This window comes from Excalfactoria chinensis, chromosome 2 (assembly GCF_039878825.1).
Source record: "Excalfactoria chinensis isolate bCotChi1 chromosome 2, bCotChi1.hap2, whole genome shotgun sequence".
Lineage (NCBI taxonomy): Eukaryota > Metazoa > Chordata > Aves > Galliformes > Phasianidae > Excalfactoria > Excalfactoria chinensis.
The window spans coordinates 19,183,435-19,206,294 of NC_092826.1; the positions used below are offsets into that span (position 1 = coordinate 19,183,435).

Below are 22,860 nucleotides of genomic sequence, written 5' to 3' on the forward strand. Positions count from 1 at the left end.
AATGGCAAAGAGGAAAAAAACTTAAGCTATTATAAATGAATTCATAAATAACTTTTGTGCCTAAACTCAGAAGGCTGGAAGAAAAGCAGTTACTGACTGCACACAGCAGTAAAAGGCTGTAAAACCTTTTGCATGGAAAATGCTAAGCAACATTTATGGCCACTAAATATCTCATGTTTCTACAGGAGGGTTACAGAGTAAAAGACTCAGTAAATCCCAGAAGTTTTCTGAGTACCCCAGTAACTCTAGCAAAAAGCCTATCTGCCTCACTGGAAGAGACGCATTTCCCACTCAAAACAAACAAGCAAACAAAAACCTCTGGGCTACTGGTACCTTGGGGAATGTAAAGCTTTTATTTATTTAAATATAAACTTCAAATATGAGACTTAAGTTTCATTCAAGGTAAAAAAGATTTATTCAACTATGCTCTTATTAACATTAGTAACTTCAGCAGTCTTTGAAATTATGTCAAGTCATATAACAATAGTTGAGAGCAGAACAAAACAACACCTGTTTTTAGAGAGGTCCTTTCATGTAAAAGGGAAACAATATATTGCGCTGCAGCAAATATGAAGCAGAACATTTGCCAGCTGGAATAATCAAGATCTACTCCATTGAATTCAGGTCACTTGTTTATTTTACTAGGTTTCTGTTAAAAATCTGCCTAAGGACAACTGGCTTTATGGTTCTAATATAAGGAATAGTTATTTGCCTCTCAAAAAATCTGTATCAATTTCACTCTTCTTTTGCAGTAATGGTATCAGAGGGTAGGACTTGGACTACTGATAGCTTGATTGCTGGTGTAGGATATCAGCTTATATCAGAAGCTCCACTGAAATGCAGAGTTAGGGCAGTAACATCACACTGGTAATAAACGATTCCAGGGCCAATTCTTACAACTAGCCAAAGCAGGCAATGACTTGACAAATCGGAACAAGTTTATGCTTGAAAGAAAAGCAACATCTTTGGAGCCCATAGACTTGTCTTACCCATGCCCATAAAATTTTGTATAGTGGATTCATTCAACAGCGATATTTTCTTTCATTGTGACATTCTGTACATATGAAAACAATTATTGCACTACTGCCACAACATGTTTCTTCTTCTCTGCCACCACTGGCACAGATCCTGGTTTGCTGTGCTTACGACGGTTCAACTCCCTAGAAACAGAAAGCAGAAAAACACAGTTCAGTTAGTCAGCACAAAGTCCTTGTTGATACTGACACTTGTCCGTGTCTTTCTTACAACCAAAGATTAATCAATCCACTGATTCACAATCCCTTTTCAGATGCTAGAAGTAGTTCATACTTGCTCCCTCTCACACACTCCCATACACCGCTGCCACAGCACTGTGGTGATGCATCTTGTTAAAACAAAGAGAAAACAAAGGTGGAAGAGGATGCCATACTTCCGACGGCGAGCTTCTCTCATGATACGCTGTTCCTTGATTTGGCAATAGATACTCTTAGGCAAGTGACGGTGTCGAGCGATGCGTTTGATCTGTGGGTGATGCTGGAACTTCTCCTTCAACTTCTGATTGTAATTCATAGCTGCCTTCTCCCGTGGCGCAAGCTACAAGGAAAACAATACAAACATATAAAGAACATGGACTTAACTCCAGAATTTCTCTACAAAGCCCAATTTGAACTTTTAATTCAAATGGCTACAAGCACAGAAACTTAAGAATTATGGTACATAAATATAAAAACCGACAGCTTCAATGGCGACTCATTGTTCAAGCATAAAACATCACAGATTCAAAGTTCAGAGAAAGAACTGAACTCTCCCCAAAACAAAATTTTAATGTGCTATAGACAAGAAAGGAAGGATAGATAAAGACTGATACAGTAAAACTTCCTTGCTCAGTCTGCTGTTTTCCTAACCAGTATAACTTCTGCTGTGAAACTAAGATCCATAGCTTTTTAATCACAAGTCAGTATAAATACAAATGCTGTAGAGGAACTGTCTTCGTGATCCGCTTTACAGACAGATCTTTATGTGGCCAAAACCTCATATGGTGCCTTGATCCATTAGGAAGCACATTGCATATGAGATTTTAAGTATTAGCTTGCCTGTATGGCACAAAGGGCATTCCAGCTTTCATCACAGGGATAAAAATATTTTAGTATCACAAACATGAAATACAGGAACACTACTATTACCCCAAAAAGACATAAATTGTACCCACATTCACAATTATGTCTAAGCCACCATCAACAACACTGAAAGTGAGAGATGTCTTTCTTGCAGACAACGTCTGGAGGATTTCTTAAACTAGGCCTGCTTCCTCTGGTCCTGGTCCTTGTTTACTAAAAGGAGCAACTGTGCATGGTGTGTCTGATTAAAGCATGCACTGCTTCATGAGGAATAGCAGTTTCTAAGTATTGTGGATTTGTATGAATCTCTGGGAGTTTCAGTCCAGTTTTCAGACTTGAACCACAACACCAAGTGAAAATGTATGAAGAAAGGCCTGCTACTGCACAAGTCACTTAGACTGTAGATATGCTGCTGTAACAAACCCTATTTTCTCCTTCCTACCTCTATTTTGCAAAGATGCTACAGAGCTCCACTGTTTCAGACATCTAAAGTCCTTTTGTATTCTCAAACAAGCAGCAGCACAAATCTTTTACCCTTCCCCATGCACTGAATCTACCACTAACTGCACCTGAAGTCTTACAGACAAAGCGGTAGTTCAGAGTTCTGTTAATTTGTCTCTGCAGTAGATTTAGTTTCATTAATTTCTTACTTTCTGAAGAGAAAACAGAACCTGACTTTCAGACAAACACACACAAAAGCCGGAATGACAACAAACCCTTCCCCAGTTTATTACACAAAAAACAAACAAACAAACCTGGGATTTTCCCCTATATTATGGAGCATACTTGTTTTTCCCCCTTTTGAAATCAGTAATTGGCTACTTCTTCTCTACCCCAGAGGTCACCTTTAAAAGTGACTTCTGTCTTGCTGCATAACTTCTGGGTATATCTTATACGCATACAATTTAGTTCAAAAATACCACTAACAGTCTGATAGCGAGTACTCAAAAATATGGCAAGGCAGTTCCTCTTCTGGGACAACAAGCAAAGCAGGAATCAGATGGTGAGCTGCTCATCACTCAGAATTCTTACTCAAGTATCACAGTATTAACTCTTAACCTCTGCCAGTCCACACCATCTTATTCACACAATGAAATCCTTCTGCTTTACTTACATGGATCATAACCTCTCTAACTGCAGGTGAATACATTCCTCAACTCCAACATAATAAAGCCACTCTCTTTAGCAAAATTCATTCTGGTGAGCCAGCCTCAAGAGTTGGTTCTCTCTCAGCAAGTCCCAGGTGTTCCCAAAAACTGCCAACAGAATCAAAATCAAAGAGCTTTTATTTTAATTAAATTCAATTATTATTATTATTTTTAATTTAAGAAGAGCAAAATGCTGCTGATTTAGTGCAACTCCGTTGATTCTGCAGACAAGAGGTTAATCTCTAGATTGAAGTTACACCCAGGATATCTTATTTAAAAAATTAATATAGATTAAACAGTGTTTATGCCCAAGTCTCTTCCCATCTTTATGTGAAATATAGCTTCTAGAAATGCACCTAGCTGGTGTCCTGGCACTCAGTTACTGAATGTCAATGCCTAATATGCCAGGCTATGCGTCTACATGATGACTTAAGGAAAACAAAGGGGGGAAAAAAAAACCCATGTTAGTGACAAGTTCCTATTTGCCAAAAACATAAGCAAGCCAAGAAGGCAGACTGAAGTAAGGTGCCAAATTCCAGTTCTCTCTTGGAAAGGCCATCCTGGACAGTTGAAGAAAACACCATTACTTTCCATAATGCTTTGAGCCGAGGAAGATGCCACGAAGGCAGCAGCACAAGGAAATGGGATCTGAGATTTTGTTTACAGGGACTAAAACACTGAGTATAAAAACAAAATTGGGATTTCTATATCATCAGTGAAAGACTCATTCAGTTGACTTACAACCCTTTTTCCATATATCCTGAAGTGAACGTCCAATTCCCCTGTGAAGAAATCATGTGTATGCAAGGCAACTGATGTGTGCTGCTACAAGAGCGCGGCTACACAGCAAACACAATGACAAGAGGGAGGAAGAGCTCTGAAGTGCGAGCTGCCAACAAGAGGAAAATATGTGCTTCAGTAAAGTGTCTATGCCCTCTTTTCCCCCTCCAGATGACAGGGGCTGGTTATTTCCTGATCCCTCCATGCAGAAGGAAGGTAAGCATTTTTCCAGAGCCCTGACTGCAGAGCTAAAATCACCTTTAACAGATCATACTCTTTAAAGTCTGTGTATTTCTACCACACAGCATTTAAAAACTGCGCTATTACTCTCCTCTAATTCAGCAGGGGAATAGGAAATTGCTGTTTATCTATCCTGTCCAGGTTGTCTTCTAAGTTAGGGCAGATAGAGCACAGGTGAAACATTTTTGGAATGCAAACACATCCCAGCAATTCTCCACCCTGTAGTTTGTTGTTATTTGTAATTCCTCCACTGCTCTGCTGCAAATACTCTTTTGAATCGATTGCTATTAAGTTCACTACTCATTATTTCCTCTAATCAAAACCTCACAGCTTCTTAACACCTAAAAGGACAACAGAAAGGAAAGGTTATGTAGAAGTGAAGAGCACAGAATCGTAGCTAGAGGTGCACATGTGCACTGAGTCACAAAGGAAGATCACTCTGAAGAGAACGCCCTGTCACACTATATCTGGTGCTTCTTGTTACCGGCCCCATCTCACAAAACAGAACCGTATACCAGAGGGAGGCTGAAGGGATATACAATTACTTGGACTGTTTGATGATGCTCTCCTGCTTATGCTCATTGCTAGACTAAAACCAAGACTTTTAATTGTACTTTCTCCAATCTTATTCAGTCCTTACTCAAAAGCTGTTATTTCTGCATCTTGTAAGAACACATAAAACCTCTGTTCTGCTTCTGTTACATTCACTTCTCATGCTACTTTTATGCTTACTGAGATACAAATCATTCCCAAGCACCAAGTTTCCCTCTCCAATGGTCCAGCACTCTGTCTAATTCTCAGCTATTCTGTATATGTTCATGAGCCAAATACTGCAGCTATCAGGCACAGAAGTAACGCTACTGACATTTACACACATCAACACAAAAAACTGTTCTGTGTCAGTGTACTGAAGAACAACACAACTTCATCTTCTGCTGACTGTTCTTTTTTGAATCACAGTGAAAGAAATGAGCCGTCTCCTTCTTCGTATTAATTATATACATTCTGTTTTATTAATTGAAACTTACTCCATCATTGCTTTCCCAGTCTTCTGGCTAGGATCTTTTTCATTCTTTTCCTCTAATCCAAAGGTACACCCCTTTTCAGAAATCCCGACCCCCCCAAGACTTCAGGCACAAAGGCCTCACATTAACTCATCACACTTTACGTACAGTACTTGAACAGTTTGCAGTCCCCTAAAGCTCTTGTTACATTGGGGCTTTCAATTCAGGACTTGCAGAGAGAGACGGTTACTGCTTTAAAAATAAAGCCTCTGAAATCTCATTTGCCTTCACACTGTTAATGGGAAAACAAAAACCAAAAGCAATGTTTATTAAATAATAATTAAAAAAAAAAAACAACATTGCAGATTATTTTTAAAGCAACTTCTGCAATTGTCTCAACAGAAAGATTTGGGTTTGTTACCCCTGCATAAAAAGCCATGCAGACTTCATTGTTAGTGGAGTGGAGACAGCACGCCTCTGGCTCCTTAAGAGACCTGGGCTCTTACTTCAGTGTTTCACTGATTTTAAATAATGAGTGCAATGCCAAATACATTAAAACCAAAAAGAAACATGCTTGTCAGAACTGATGACTGCTAGGGTAGCCACTGTTCAGAAAGTACAACTCTCCAACTGGATTAATGTTCATCAGTCACAACCCAAATACCGTATTCAGCCTAACTCCCTTGTTTCAGCACTGCTAGGTTCCCAGTAAGAATAAGCACCCAAACAAAACAATGTTGGATGATTACCATTTCCATTTCTCTTGCAGGAAGTTGGTTACCACCCCCTACACCCCCCAAAAAAAATCCATCTCAAAATACCAAGTATTCAAGATGCTGGCATTATATCAGAAACACAGTGACCTTTGGATGAGTCATTCAATCAAATCTTCTCAGCTAAGAAAAATAGCAGACCAAGCAACTAAGCATTTAAGACACATTCTGACACTTCCGACAGAATTACTGAATGTTCAGCTTGAATATTTGAAATGTTCAAAAAATAGGCACAGACTATGGAAGAACTGGACGTTTATAAACCAAGCAAGCATATGTCTGTGAAGATAAGAACACCAGTCCTCCAACAAACAAAGAGCAGGTGCTAAAGAGAAACAGTGGAATCTGATAAATAGCCATTAACACCTGCAACACAAAGTCAGAAACAACCAAGCTAGACAGACAAGGATTAATACTGTTGCCTGCATCCAAAGTTACATCCAAGAACGTGATAAGCCATAAAGTCTCCACCTTAAGTCTTCACACCTATAAACAATCTCTGAGCACGTGAAAAATAAGATTTCATAGTGCTCCCATGCATTTCTCCAGCAGCTCCAGACAGTAACTACTGCAATATTCTATAATTCATTAAATTCAAGGCTTCAACAACATAATGATTGAGCATGCCTCCACACGAGATACAGGGCTGTGAAACATCATCACTTTTTATTATAACATAATTTCTGTAAGTTCAGTAGTGTCATCTATCTGAAACGAGAGCAGTTCTACATAATCTCCCTGCTCCTTTGAAGTTCCCCTGAATAGTTTTGCTTTCTTAAAATGTCTTTTGATATTGCAAGGTAACAAGCTGCGTATTCAAAACGATGGGATAATTTTAGTTTCAGATAATTAAAAAGTAAAAGAAGGAAAACAACATGCAACTTATTCTACACGTTACAGATAACTACTGACTTTGTAGTCTCTGTGGTTGAAGGCTGAAGATTTGTCAGAAGTGCTTACAAACCCCTAAATATGCAAGCTAAAAAGCTATATTCATATGATCCCACATAAGCAGAACTGAACCCTACGTGCAGCCTCCCAGAGGTATGTCAAACAGCAGCGATGTACTTAAAAACAGAAAAAACAGGCACAGCCTATTACGTGTAGGATTCAGTCAGGTCAAAGAGCACAAGAGCATTAATGTGCAGAACAAACCTAGCACCTGACAGTCAAAAACCAGCAGTACCTCTTCCAGACCCATCCATAGCCAATTCTCACAGATGCAAATGCTACAGAAGAGAGCAGAATGTCCAAGTACACAAGTAAATGACAACAGCAATGTAGTCCATTTAGTATATAATACTCCTGTGATGCAGAAGTCCCTGGAAGTGTTCAAGAAACATTCAGATGTTGCACTGAAGGACATGGTTTAAGTGAGAAATACTGGTGATGTGTGGACAGTTGGACTGGTGGACCTTAGAGGTCTTTTCCAACACTGATGATTCTCCAACTCTAAGCAATTTTGCACATACTTCTAAGAGCAAATTATCCTTATTCTGCAATAGGAAGGAGCCAATGTTATCTAGTAGTCAACAGATTGCATTTTTTTGTTTTTGTTTTAATATATAAGTAATCATTCTATACAAAAATACTATTTTGACATTCTTTTTACCCACTTGTCCATCACAAAAAGATTACAGATGCGTGGTAAAAATACCACAGATTATTCTGTTCTTGAACAGCATGTTAGTGAGACAGAACGGTCCTTCTGTATTAACTATGAAGACTGTGATTAATGAGAGAAAACTTCAGCTAACCCTGTAAAAAGGTGAAAAGGTTGTTCCTGTGAGCCTACTCATACACCAACAGAAAAAAAACAGGTAACTTGTCTGCCCAACTCTGCACCATCTAAGCAAATTCAACACAAAACTCATATCAAAAAGCCCAGAACAAGCTCTGTAAAGCCCTCGAGATTCACAAGTACAGGGCTGATATTTACATATTGAATATTTTACTAAAGCACTACTTGGAAAAATCCCAAGAATCAGCTCAGAACAGGAAAAAAAAATAACCCAGCATCCTAAACACAGAGTTAGTCCATTATAGAAATCCAACTTAAATCTAACAGCTTGTAACCACAAATGCCGTACAGGGTACAAAGCCTTTTTTCCCCCATTGCTTTATAGCAAGCATGAGAAAAATAACAAGCCTTCTGAATGCCTATGTTGAGCTATGGTTAAAGACATGCTCATTTCAGCTGCACTGCTCCATATACAGTCTTACCCAGTGCACAGCAGCTCACAGCCTTTCCCATTCCACACTGCAGCCCCAGCACTCTCAGTGCTCCCACTGACCCACCAGCCCTCCCAGATTCACTTCCCTCCCTGCAGACATTATCACTTTAGCATTCCTCCCACACAGAGCTATGGAACAGATCTGTCCCTTTAACAGTACAATATTCTTCCCTGAGTTCCAGCTTTCCTCTCCTCCCCCCTCAGTCATTTACAAGATCAAGTCGGAATTCCTCCAAGAATTACTTGACAGTTTTGCTTTTTCTGATGAGCTCAGAAAAATGCAATGTAAGCACCCCCAAGGTACCCTAACAATATAAAGCTACGTGAAGACGTTACTCCCAGTAGACAAAGCATCAAATTCATTCTCTAAAGTCAATAGTCGGTACTTTAATTCAGTTGCGTGGATGGATATATGCAAGTGGTAACTGTAATAAAACATTTTGGCCTTGTCTACTAATAAACACTTGAACAAGAGTAACTGAAAAGACATGCAACAATTTAGACTGAAGTCTGCTCTTACAAGGAAGGCTTCAACCAAACTGACTATATTGTATTAAACAGACTTCAGACTAGCTCATCAACTTTATATTTGAGAGCTACATAAGCTAATGACCAGTTATGCACTGTAAGACAGTTTATTTGCAGCATAAATCAGTCAGGTCCAATTTCTTATAAGCTTTATAAGCTTAGGCTTCAGTAGACACGCTTACATATGCAAACTCAAATATATTGCTTTTAGTGCAAAGTTATGAATACTCACCTGTAGCATCAAGAAAAAAAACTTTAGTTAGAACTCATTATTACAGTTAAAATTAAACAAGATGAAAATTACCTTGTGTAGCAATAAAAATGCATTTAATCCTACTAAAAGCCACAGTAAACAGGAAGCACCGTATTCCACACATCAGTTTTCAAATTAAATACAAGCGTTATGCTCTGACTTTACATTTTCCCTTTAGAAATAAAGTTAGAAGTTAAACAGGTTACCAGCTGTCGTAACAACAAAAAACCCACCCTCAAACATCCTGCCTTGTGATAACAAAAAAGAAACAAGTCTCTTACCACTCCCAGTTTTTCAGAAGCATTGGCCTTCCACAGACGAATATTCATCTCATCTGAGCCACACAGAATATATTTGTTATCTGAAGTCCATTTTACAGTGATGACGTGCTGCATTCGCTTTGTATGATATACCTCTCTAAAGTAAAAAGAAACATTTTATTATCTCTTTTCCTGGCGGTGTTGCCTTTCAAATAGAATTTTCTGTTCAAGAAAGAATATATTTTTACTCTTTGTTTTAAAATGGTTTTCCACGCCCTACTACCCACCCCTCTGGCTCGTCAGCCATGCACTGCAGCTGAGACCATCCTCTTTGCTCTACCCAGTTATTTTTAAAAGGAGAATATAAGTAGTGACAGAAGAGAAATATAAAAACAATATTCAGGAGCCATGAAAAACGAGACTGAGCTTGACCAGGGCAGGAAGTGTGAGAAAAAACATATAATCGATATATCACCTTAAGTAAGCCTTAATAACCTCAACCATCAATTAATTAACATTCAAACAATGCTCTACACTACAGGGACACCACAAAGGACCGAACAATTACCTTCAGAAAACACTGATGCTTACATCAGGTTTTACTGACATTAAGGTTTAATACTGTGTAAGCACGTATGCATTTCCATAACCATTCCTGTATTTATTCTCATTTTACTGTTTGGCTCAGTAACGCTCTTTTTTCATTCACCTTTGAGGAATTAAGTATTTTTCCCTTCTTTCCTGAATTTTCAGCCTTTGTCTCCTCTCTTGCTGTCACCACAACTTATTCAATTCATTTTTAGAGAAAGGAAAAACACAAAAGCAGATGGCCAAATAACCTGGATACGTCACTGAAAAAACTCACACGGACATCAGGTTCCACTTACTGAATTTAAATCAACTTCCTCATACATATTACTTCTTGCGGCTATTCAACTTTGGGGGTTTTTGTTTGCTTTAAATACAGAGCAGTGAAATTTCAGTCAATTTCAGTCTGGTGAAAGATCAAAAGTCTGTGGGAACAGGAACTCACAAATACCTTTAAGTGCCACCCATTTTCCAAGAGGGATCAGACATTCTGTTAGGAGATCTTTTGTCACACTATAGGATTTATTTCAACTACGCAGTTCCCAAAAAGTGCAGCTCTTAATGAATTTTAATTGTCCAGGAATGCCCCAGTCAGTTTATACAAGGCTAAGTTCATCATTTGTAAGGCTATTCCCCACTAGGATTTACAGCAGTCAAAAGAGAGGAAAGGAGAGAAAAAATGAAACAAGGAAAGAGAGTGAGGAAAAAATTCTTCCCTATTAACAATCTGCTGTAACATGGAATAAAGCCTTTTGTGCCCTTACTGCTGCATTATGGGATCTGCTCACTTCTTTTAGCGGCATGATTTAACTCTGCCTATCACCCCTTTCATGAACATTTCACAGCACAGAAAATCTGGGAAGCACAGATTTTAACCACGCTGCTTAATAATGCAGAAGTAGAAGTAAGTAAATTTTAAAAAGAATAAAAAACCAAAAGTAACTACAGTGTCTAACTACATTTAAAACAGTTTTGCAATGTGGGAAATTAAAACTACTTATAGATTAGTTATTAAGGAAAATAAAAACATCCCCTATATATATATATATATATACAAAACTACATCAATCCATAATAAAAATAGTCCTCTCGATTAATATTCAGCACTTCCCAACCTCTCTACACCACCTGAAACTTAAACCATCCTGGGGACAAGATGAAGGGCGGTAGGCATTGGAAGGCAAGTAAAAGAATAAAGAAGGGACAGAAAGCCAAAAGGCTGACAGAGAATAATGGAGGTATGTTTATGAAGAGTAAATAATACCAGATCATCCTGATAACTTGCTTTGATTTTCATCAAATTGAAAAAGAAAATAAAGAGACAGATTCTATCTGAACTTCAGCAAAATATTTAAAACATTGCTTTACGAAATATCACATGAAAGTCTAATTCAGACTGAACTGTATTCACAACATTGTCATATGGCTAAAAACCTGGTTAACAAAGTATGAATGCTACGTACTAAAGTGCACAGAATTAGATCACAGAAACATCCTATCCCTGGGAATCTATGTGACAGTGATTTTCACAACATCTTTACCAGTCATCCATACAGGATGAAGACATTGCTGGAAAACCAAATGCTACAATATTGTAAGGCACTGTGAACTTTGGTGGTGACACATACAGTACAAAGTGACCTATAAACACCATAGACAGACATACAGTGAAAGAAAAGGAGATTGATCTTGGTAAAACAAAAAACAAATGAGTACACATAAGAGCAGTAATTCAGAACTGATGCTCCATCTTGGAAAGCTTCCACAGAAAAAAAGAGTACAAATTAGTAAAGTATGCACAGGGGAAAAGATCAATTTGTATGCAATAAGCAGTATCACATCACACACAGCAATGGAAGCAGGTCTTCTTTATAAGTAATATTCTCTTAGACATATAGCCTCCACACCCTGGATACTTTTGTAGCAGAAAACAAAAACAGAAGAAAAAAAGCCAAATATAACATAATTCAGAAATTGTACCCATAAGAGTCCACTGTAACTTTAATACAAGATAGCTAATCTACCACTACTTGTTAAATACAAGTTCAATTCTAAGACACACTCCAGAATTAGCTGCTGCTTACATGACCTGTTAGTGTCAAGTTGTATACAGAGTAAGACTTAACATCCACAGCAAGTGAATTCCTCAGTGAAAATGGGAATGAAGAACTTTTGAGGATTACTGAGGGAGGTCTCTGAGGTGGAGGAGAGCTGGACAGAGAGCTGTAAAGTCACTCACCTGCTGTGACCTTTGTCTGCAGGAAAAATGCGGACCGACTTATCGAAGCTGGCAGAAACAAATTCTTTCCCAGTGGGTGAATAATCCACATCAAGAACAGCAGACACGTGATCCATATGCACCACCACAGGTGATGTAAGGAAACGCATATCAAAAGTATATAAGCTGTAAAATAAACATCAGCTTAATAACCAAACAACTCCAAAGTGAACAGTTCATTTTTGCTGAACAACTGCTTTAATCATACACAAACCAAACCCGAAGAGAGACTGAACTGCAGACAGAATTCTTTAAAACTGCAAGTAACAAATGAAAGAATGATGCAGTGCTTAGAGCCTGGAGGGAAAAAAAAGCTTACTAACCAGAGGCTTTAGTTACTGAACCAGACGTTGGTGTTTTGCTCACTCTCAGATAACAAAGATCTCTACCACTCCCTACAGCATCCATTCCCAGGCCACTGACTTGGCCTATTTCTCCAACTACCACACTGTCCTTAGCTCCCTCCTCAGATGCATCATGTAAACTCAGACAAGCACTTCTCAATCAGTTATCCTCATTATGGCAAGCCCGTCAACTCCTTGGTTTCTAGACTTCTACAACAGACACTGAATTACTAGGAGATTTGAATATGGGGAAACTCCCATTTGGCTGGCACCCCTTCCTATAGCCTAGTTGTATTTGTACCAGACAAGCACTGTCTGTAGGAATCCAAGCAAAGCTTGGTCCTTCAGCACAAAGAGATGCTACGTCAGCAGAGCCAAAGACCTGCACCATGTACACTGCCTGTAAAAGTGAAAATGAACATGCTGGTGGGCCACAGCTGGTTTGCTGTTTAGCACTTTAGAGCTCAGGCAGAGCAGCTGAGGCTTACCTATACTCCAGTGAATCACCAAAACCTGCTGATACATAGTAAGGTGTAATAACTGCATACATCACTTATTTGCCCAGTAACAGTAACTAAAGGTACTTTACAGACAAAGCATTTAATGAAATTAGTTTCAAGTATACTATTTGGTAGAACTACTATATTAAAATTCTTTAATTTAGCATTAAGCTTTCCATCCTCCTTCCAACAGATAAATGCATAGCTGGAATTAATTCAATGTCTCTTACTCAATTACTTACTGGCAACTATACTTTCTGCTCCTGAATTCTCCAAGAAAAAGTATGCTAGCATCACATTCAAAACTGCTACTCCATGTAATCAGCTAACACTTCATGTGTGTTGTTGATATACATGTTTGCCACTGTGCATAGTTGGCAAGAGGAGAATTTCCCCTAACATGAACAGCTACCAAATTTAACTTACTGTGGGGAAAACAATGATGAATAAATGGATTAGATAGCCTTACAACACCATAACCGAAACAGGTGAAAAGCAATACATTCAATACAATGTCAATTTTTAAGGTCCAGGACAGATTCTATCTCCTTAGGAAAACAGCCTTAAGATAAGCAATAGAAAATCCTATGTTCTAAAAGAAAGCAATGATCTATTGTTAGATCACTGACTTCCTGGAAAAAAAGGATACAGAGCACATTTTGCAGTGGCCTAGTTTTGAAGAGGCAGCTTTCTCAATACCAGATTAGCTATTCACAGGAATAGTATCGCCCAGAAGTACAAAACAGCTCTGAGAAACTGAAAGGGTAAGTACTGCAGTCTTTGGAACCGTTTCACAACAGATTAATTTTAAGAGATGTTCTCGTCAAAATAGCCGATTGGTACAATATATCAAGCTTCACAAGAGCTGGTAAGAAAATAAACACTCACATTGATTGCCTCAGACTGGACCAATATTATTTCCCTTCCAGGTCCTACTGTAAATTATGCTTGCAAAGGTTAAACTGCACTTCTGTAAATTGCACAGGCTGCCTGGAAGAGGCAGAGGCAGTCTACTACCTATTGTGGGGTTTATTCTGCTTTGTGGCTTTTCTCCTTTGTAAGTCATTGAGTTTACAGTTCGCTATGTTACTGCTTTAGTGGTACAAACTTACAGGCCTTTTTGTTTGTTTGTTTTAATGTATTTTAACATGATAATAAATCACTAACAGACTGAAAAATACCATGAGCAGGATTATCAACAAACAAGATAACACTTACTTGTAATCTTCATTTGCTGCTGTAAAAATGAAAGCTTCCATGGGGTTCCAACACAGTGTATTTGTCCTCATCTTCAAGATAACCTGAAAGATATTCACACATTGGTACCTTGTTGTAGACAGTAAAATACTGGTTATATTTTAAAGCTTCTCATACCACAAGAGATAAGCAAACACTTTCTATATACATAAGCATGGAAGACACACTTGAGAGGATGCATATTTAGCAACATTAGAATTGGAACTCAAGACTTCCTGCCCTTCATCACACAATCACTGCAATTAAATTTTACTTTGCAAGTCATCTTGGAAGCAAGTACTTCTTATCAGTCATTTATCCAGAAACTAACACGTAAACCTGGATCATCTTAATGTGACTTCATATTTACAGTTACATTAGTGTATACAGTTAAGCACTGTATAAACAAACACGCTTATGAAATGGTTATTTCAGAGGATATTGTCATTAATTAATGCTCTGAACCAGCACCTGCAAAGCCATTACAGCATTTTGATGTATAGTCACAGGGCACTTCATTAACAAACACAACATTTTCTATAATACTGCAGGCAGCCATAATCCTACTTGAAAATCCTGAAGTTTGGGTATTTCATGCCATGGTACTCCAAGCTCATTTCTGCTCTCCCCTTACCACATCAAAAATCATAATATATGTATAGCAAAATACAGTTTTACTAATTATTAAATAATGAGCACAATGTAATAGTGAAAGCCTCGACTGAACCTACACAAAAATCAAAGATTGTGACCTTTGAGTGTGTTCATATCCTCATGACTCACATCTTCCATAAATCCTCATTTCCTAGGTGACGTTATTCTGCCCAATATGAAGTTTGTACTGCAAAATACTGCTAATTTCCAGAAATTACAGGCATCCAGAGTAGAATGCAATCATCAGCTGTCTGAACTGACCTCAGTTTTGAGAGCTGAAATTTACTGAAAGGATATGCCACTGAAAAGCCTTGTGTTTACAGCAGTCTGTGCACTAAAATTGGCTCAGATTCCATTATTGTTCTTTAAATTATAGACCTTACATATTACAGAAGAAAACAATCTAAGAGGTTTCTTTAATCTTCCCTGTCCAAGTTTTCCAGGCACTGCAAAATGAACACAAAACTGAACCAGACTACAAGTAAGATCAGTCTTTTAAATCATAGCACAAAGTAGCTCTAATATTGCTAGGAAATTCAGCTTCTTTTCAAACAGGGTCAGGTTTGATTAAAGTCCAGGCTCCATATCTTGCATCATCATTTATTCACCCCAACTTACAGTACTCAGTTTCTTGCAGCAGTGGCATTTGGAACCAAAAGAGAGCCTAAGAAGAGGATCCTCTATACAGCTCTGGCATTGTGCATGGAAACCTGACTTGAGAGTGATTCGTATCACTGTGAAGACTTCAATAATAGCATTTCAGAAGCACCTAAACCTGTAGCAACTTTTAACCAATTGTAGATATGCTTAGTCATTAAATAAGAAAGAGTCCTTATTGTGACAAGACTGCATGAAGAAGCTTCCAAGAACTTGGCTATGAAATGTTTACATACATAGAGGAGAATTTGTCTCCATACAAAACAAAGCGATTTCTCTTTATGCAGAGCGAGGCTCTCTAGTGGTGGAAAGAAAATGCCTTAGAAATTACTTTGTTTATTTCTGGCAAGGAAGAAGAAAAGAAAAAAAAAAAAATCACACAGAGAACACAATACAAGAACATAAAGTTCTTATTGTGAAATTGCTGTCAGGTCAGGCACTTTATCAAGAACTACAATGGAGTGAGCATGACAGCCTGTCTGAATGCAGGAAAAGGCTCTTCTAAGTCTGCACGGTTTAAATTTCAAAATTTACTCAAACACAGTGCAGTGGAATTCCAGGGTCACAGCCTGAACCAATGAGTGAGCTATAAGAGTACGTGAGTGCCTGGAGCAGCAGGGGGGTCTGGAGCCAACCTACGTCCATGCAATCTGAGTCTGCACGGGTTACCCTCTTCTGCCCACCCCTTCTCTATTCTGCAGCACAACTGTACAAACAGGGAGGGTCACATTCCTCAGCTCATCCCTTTCTCCAAGCTGTTACAGGGAGGGGTGAGTTAATTCCTTCTGATATCTTTTCCTGTAGTTCCTATTTCTCAAATAAAGGCTCTGTCACTGCCCCCATCTGCCCTACACTCAGTTAAAAAACTCGGTATTAAAGATGAAAACTCAGTGAGATCACAGTCCAGAGCTTCGCTTTCTCTACCTTCAGCACTGCTTAGACTACTTCATATTCAGTATGATTATTACTGCCATAAGCTTCTGTTGAAACTAAAAGAACATACCTTCTTTAATGGAGTTGATTGCCTCATATCGTACAGCACAATATTTCTGTCAGAAGCACAGCTGCCCAAAAGGTACGTCTGAATAAACAAATAAATACATCAGTGTGTATTTCCTCCTATAAGTTTCTAGAGTGTAGGCAACAACAAATATTAGATTTCTATTTCACTGAACTGGTAGTCAGATACCAATTTCTTTCAATCAAGTAAATATATTCCCATTCTTGGTGTGCAGCTAATTATGCACACTGTAAATAGCTTTTCCAGTAAATTTCAGAATCCACCCAGCCCTCCCAATAAGTAACACACTTTCTCATAGACTTGGCTTCAACTACCGATGCAGCCAGCTTCAGCTCTTCAGGACCTGATGGAGAAGATCAGGCTCTGTTGTTCTCTCACAAGAGGGAAAGTTGCTGCCACAAGGAACTGCCACAGATAAAGGCTCCACAGCCTCACAGATACTAAGCCATGTAACTGAGATACAGACATGTATAGCTGCAGGCAGAACAGAGCCCTCCCTGCTTTTCTTTCTTTTTCTTTCTCCCCCATCAAAAGGATGAAAAGATACAAATATGCAGTACCACCTTCTAATAGAATTCGTCCATGAAAATACATGTATACAGCCCCCTACATATTATGTTAAAATACATAATGAAATTTACATTTGGAAAAAAAACAGTTAAAGATAACATTAAGACAGTTTAGATCTTATCAAGAAAAATATTGACTTCCAAAACATTATTTAGACAAAATTACCTCAATCGGATTAAATTTTACACTGCTTATGCTATCAAAACCCCACGTCAGAGAACACATGGGACTGGTCCTTTGTTCATCCCAGATGTCTACTTGCTGGCCACAGGTGGCAAAAACAGCATCCTTCCAGTGGTGATCAATTCCTGTATACACTGTCTTTAAAGGGGAAAAAAAAGCAAAAGCTTACAAAACCAACTGCATAAGTTTTCTGATCATTACATGTTACACCTGTCCTGCTTTTATTCCTTTATATAACTTAGAACAAAGTCACCATTGCAGCTGGAAACTGAGTCTTACTAGGAGTACCATTATACAAAAGGCTGGCATTCTGAGCTTTTTCAGTCTACAAAACAGAAATGCATGCATTTATTGCTAGCTTCCAGTGAAGTGGGCATACATAGCACAGCCAACTTCAAAGCAAATGGGAATTTAAAGGGTACAAGTTTTCAATTAAAAAGTGAGACAAAACCACCAGACATAGAGTTTCAAGTTGTCTATTTATAAAAAGCATTAAATATTCTTAAAATAAGCTTAACAATTGAAGGTGCTGAAGTAAACATTATTCATCTGTTTTTGTCAGAAATAAATCAGAATTTTGTATTGAAGGGCTGAGAGATCTGACATTAACAGAAGATTATTCAATGAAGATTTAAGCTTTGACAACATACAGCTGAAGAGAAACCAACTACAGGAAGATCTGACCATTTCCCAGGAGAGGGACGACTGCTACAGATAGATCTAAGCAGTCTCTGCTGACATTTGAGACACTCCTCTCTAGTTACACTTACAATAAATACAGTAAAATTTGGAAAGTACTTCAAAAGCACCATTAAAAAAATTCCATGCCATCTCTTTGCAACACTACAATAACAGGTGATATCAACCCTTTTTCTTTCCTCCCCCACCTTTCAGAAGCAAGGTGAGGACTGGTTCAAGTTTAATTCAAATGAAATGTGGGAAAAAAATCAATACTCAGCTACACTACCTTTCCAAGAATTGTATGAATTGGTTCTTCTTCTTCTCCATATCCTGGGCTCTCCATTTTCCATTGCTTTATAGTTTTGTCGTCACCAACCTGGAAAGAGTATAAAAAGGACACATGATTTTACAATAATATATTGTTTTATTTTACCAGATGTCTGCGCAACTTATGCAGGGAACTCTGCAAACTAGACTTACAAAAATAAAGCACTCTGTATTCACGATTCACTTTTATACCTGCAAGAAAATTGGTTTCACTTGGCTTCACTTGTATATTTCACTACAAACTAATAGAGCACACGTACTAGGTCTGGCTGGGATAAAGTTAACATTTTTCACACTAGTTCACGTGGTACCAGGCTTCAGATTTGTGGTGAGAACAGTGCTGACAGAACCAATGTTTTGGCTACAGTGCTTGCACTGTTATTATCACTGACACTCCCATCAGCAAGTAGAACCATAGAATGGCCTCGGTTGAAAAGGACCACAATGATCATCTAGTTTCAACCCCCCTGCTATGTGCAGGGTTGCCAACAACAAGACCAGGCTGCCCAGAGCCACATCCAGCCTGGCCTTGAATGCCTCCAGGGATGGGGCATCCACAACCTACTTGGGCAACCTGTTCCAGTGCATCACCATCCTCTGAGTGGAAAACTTCTCCTAATATCCAACCTAAACCTCCCCTGTCTCAGTATAAAACCATTTCCCCTTGTCACATCACTATCCACCCTTGTAAACAGCCATTCCCCTTCCTGCTTATACGCTCCCTTCAAGTACCAGAAGGCAACAATGAGGTCTCCCTGTTGTCTTCTCTCCTCCAAGCTAGAAAAGCCCAGGTCCCTCAACCTTTGACACATCCTTTGTGCACTAGGGGTCCCAGGCATGGATGCAGTACTCCAGATGGGGTCTCACAAGAGCTGAGTAGAGGGAAAGACAACCATCTGCAGCCCAGAACACAGTTGGCAGCTTTAAAAGAAGACCAGAGCTGGGCAGAAGACTGCAAGAAGACTAGGGGGGAAGACAGCTGACCTGAACTGGCCAGACGGTTATTCTGTGCTACATAACATCAGCAATAAAAGCTGGGGTAGAGGAATAAGAAAAGGTGAGAAAGATGCTGACTCCCAAGGTGGCTGCTGCTCATAGACCACTGCCCAATTCCCACAGGCAGTCAATTTCCTTTTTGCTGCTTTTTAAGCAACATAAGATTAAAGACTAGAACATTTTAAGATTTTTAAACTAAGTTTTACTTAAACTATTTAAACACTGTCCCCACCAAAAAACCTCTTTGATCTAGCTGTCACTGTGGATATTTTACAACTATTAAAGGAGATGCTTCCAGGGCTGAATAGGAGAAAGAGCAAGCTGTAAAAAGGACAAGTTATTTCAGGCTATGTGATTTTTAATCAGACAGCACCTTGAACTCCACATTATCTTTTGGGAAGAATTTGACAAGCATGTAAACTGTTACAAGGCACTTCAGTTCAGTTGCTCCAGTTGCATGTGCCTAACACCACAATACTTCTTTCATTACGCCACCACAACCTTCTCCATCACCTTGCAATGACCTGGGCCAGGGAAGCAGGCCAAAGAAGTTAGCTATACAAGTTTAACTTCATCTTCTGACAGTACTACTTCTGGTTCTTCCTCCCCTCTCTCAATTTTCAGGAAGATCAACTGACAGCAAGATTTTAAGTTGGAGTCATTAATAATTTTGTGCCAAGACATTCCTAACTCTACAGCTAGTGTCCTCATAACCTGCTATCTACCTTCAGAAAAGATAAATACGCAGTAGTTAAAATAGTTCTGTGGGAGGAGACGTGTGATTTCGTTTTTTGTCAGGCTCATAAGATATACAACCACAGTACTCTACGGTGTTAGAAAAATTAATTGTATTTTATCGTCACAGAATTGCTCTGATGCAAACAGGAAGACTCACTACTTTCAGACAGCTTACGTGCAACTCAATTAGATGAAATTGATACAAAGGAATAAAGCCTTACATAACCTTATGGAAAGCAATTATCCAATGGAAACCGTCTTGAATTAACCTGCCTATCTGTAACAACAGACTATAGAAATATTTAGAAAAGTAAATACTCGTACATCTAATGAATATAAGATACTTGTTGCTCTAAAAAAAGCTAGTTTATTCAAACTGTAATTAGAATCATAGTACCACAGTTTCCTAGAATCACAAGGTTGGAAAGGACCTACAAGATCATCTAGTCCAACCGCCCTGCCTTTACCATACCTACAGAAAATCACTAAACTATATCTTCTAACTCCTTATCCAGATGCCATTTAGATGGTCACCCTCTAGCAATTATCTGGTATTTATTTCTTCCACAGTCTCAAATTATACCCATATCACAGCACCAAAAACCATTCACTGCTCCCCCCCTCCCCCATCAGAAGCAATTGTCACGTTCACAGACAAACTGAATAAATGAGTTCCAGTTCTGAAGTTATTTATATTTAAGTGTTGTATGGCAGAGAAGTTGCCTGTTCACTGTTTGTTTTCCAGTAGACATCAGACTGCATTTAGGAGAGACAAAATACTTACAGTAAAGAATGATGTACCACAGAAACGAGCACACATGCCTCGAACAAAGCCTTCGTGGGCTTGTAAAGCACGAATACACTGTCGTTTGGTCAAGTTCCAAATTCTAACCTGTTTAAAAAAGCAAAAATACACTTTGAGTTCTTAAGGGTTTTTTCCCCTTGCAGCCCATAACTCAAGTACAAGAGCTCACACATGCTGTAACAAAACGGCACAGCTGGCTTGAGGAAAAGCCAGATTTCATAATGCTGAAGTTTTTTTTCAAGAAGGGAATTAATAATCTCAACAGTGCAGATTTTTGCTTCTTACCCCATCTGTACACTTACCTTACTGGTATATTCCCCTACTTTTGAACCAGAATTCTTGCTAAGAGACAACAGCAATGACAATTTTAGCAAATAACACCCCTTTGAAGTAAAAAATACAAGGAAATAACCTCCATAAAAGAAAGTGTTCTTAGTCCAGTTGTTGCAGTTCATTTTATACAGATGTCCAGCTTCCACAAATATTTCAGTTTGAGAACATTTGGGTCCATTTAGAAAAAAAGAAACAGCGGAGCTCTATTTCTATGTATTGTCAGCACTCAGTACTGCAGGTGCTCAACCAGAAGATAAGAAATCTGGTTAAAGGTTCATCTCCCCTACACCACCTCATGATGTGGGTACATCCTGTAAGAGGCAGAAAGCAACCAGCTACCCAGAATATACAAATGCTATCAAATGAAGAAGAGCGTGAGGCAGTACAGAGAAGACAGGAGACTTCCCCCCCCCGCCCCACACAGCTGACTCTTAAAGTACCTCTGATTAAAATGTTTATATATTTTTAAACTATTGAGCAAATAAAGAGGGTTTCTTTGTATCTTTACAATATGCTAAACCCTTCCACAAAGCTTTTGATTGTGTGTCCCTTCCCACATCTTATCTGACTTCATGTAACCTTCTGACTGCAACAGTTCACCTTCTTTGGAGTAGATGTGGGTACAGAACAGCAAAAAACAGACTGCAAACATCCACATTTGCTGCTGCAGTCTGAAGAACCCTCACAGCTGCTGCTCACAGCTGAGAACCGCTACCTAAAGCTGTTTGAAACTCTGTATGTGCTGGGGGGTCACAACCTACAGCTTGAGGAACAATGTCCCAAACTGGGTAAACAGCACCTTCTGACAGAAGGTCACATCTGAACAAAAGGTAATACCGCAACAAAACAAAAACACTGAAGAAATGCAAGTAGGGAGCATTTAAAGATGAAAAACAAGAAACGAAGCTTCTCATTGAAGTTTCTAAGTGCAGCTTACCTCTCCATCGCATGCCCCAGACAGCACTGTAGACAAACTCTTTGGGTGTTTGGCCATGCAATTAACTCCATCTCTGTGACCATCAAGTGAGCTTAGAAAAGGCTTCGCAAACACCCGCTCCAGCTTGGTTGCATTCAGAGCTCTGGTGTACTCACGTGCAACCTCAAATGGATGCAGTGCAGGGTCATAGTTTCTTGGAACTGCAAGAAGAGCAACACCGACATTAGGAACGTGATAAGAAACGTAGGTCAAGGGGAAGTGAATTATGAAGCTTTTCCCATTAAATTTCCTGCTGGGGGGTGGGGGGGGGGAAGCTTTTTGGGACAATGAGATTCTTACATCCATCACTAAGGGCCACACAGTGTCTGCCGATACAGATACACCTGACGAGCCACAATGAAAGAATTACAGCGAAGCGCTCCCACCCTGCGGCCATAAGAAGAACGCAGGAGCACTCGAGTAGTACGTGGCGACCCAGCCGGGTTCTCGTGCCCTGCCCTCCCCACGCCCCTCTGTCACTCTCCCTCTGCTCTCACCGCGCTGCAGGTCCAGCTTCGTCTCCCGCACGTAGTCATCGGGATTGCGGCTCAGCACCTTCACCCGCATCCTCGCCTCCCAGCACGCACACGGAGCCTCAAACCCACTTCCGCCCCGCCGCCCAACAGCCGCCTCCTTCCCCTCCCCGTGACCGGAAGA

The 22,860-nt window shown here is 39.2% G+C and overlaps 1 protein-coding gene across 1 annotated transcript; it reads right to left on the bottom strand.

Moving 5' to 3' along the window:
• Window positions 1-332: 332 nt before the first annotated feature.
• On the bottom strand, window positions 333-22,853 carry DCAF13 (DDB1 and CUL4 associated factor 13). The gene is made up of 11 exons (XM_072327279.1): window positions 22,701-22,853; window positions 22,165-22,364; window positions 20,874-20,981; window positions 18,315-18,404; window positions 17,330-17,485; window positions 16,577-16,654; window positions 14,245-14,327; window positions 12,144-12,308; window positions 9,338-9,473; window positions 1,409-1,572; window positions 333-1,160 (listed from the first exon to the last, which is right to left on the bottom strand). Exons 1-11 carry the CDS (start codon window positions 22,768-22,770, stop codon window positions 1,073-1,075), a joined length of 1,338 nt encoding a protein of 445 aa, XP_072183380.1. The 5' UTR covers window positions 22,771-22,853; the 3' UTR covers window positions 333-1,072.
• Window positions 22,854-22,860: the final 7 nt, after the last annotated feature.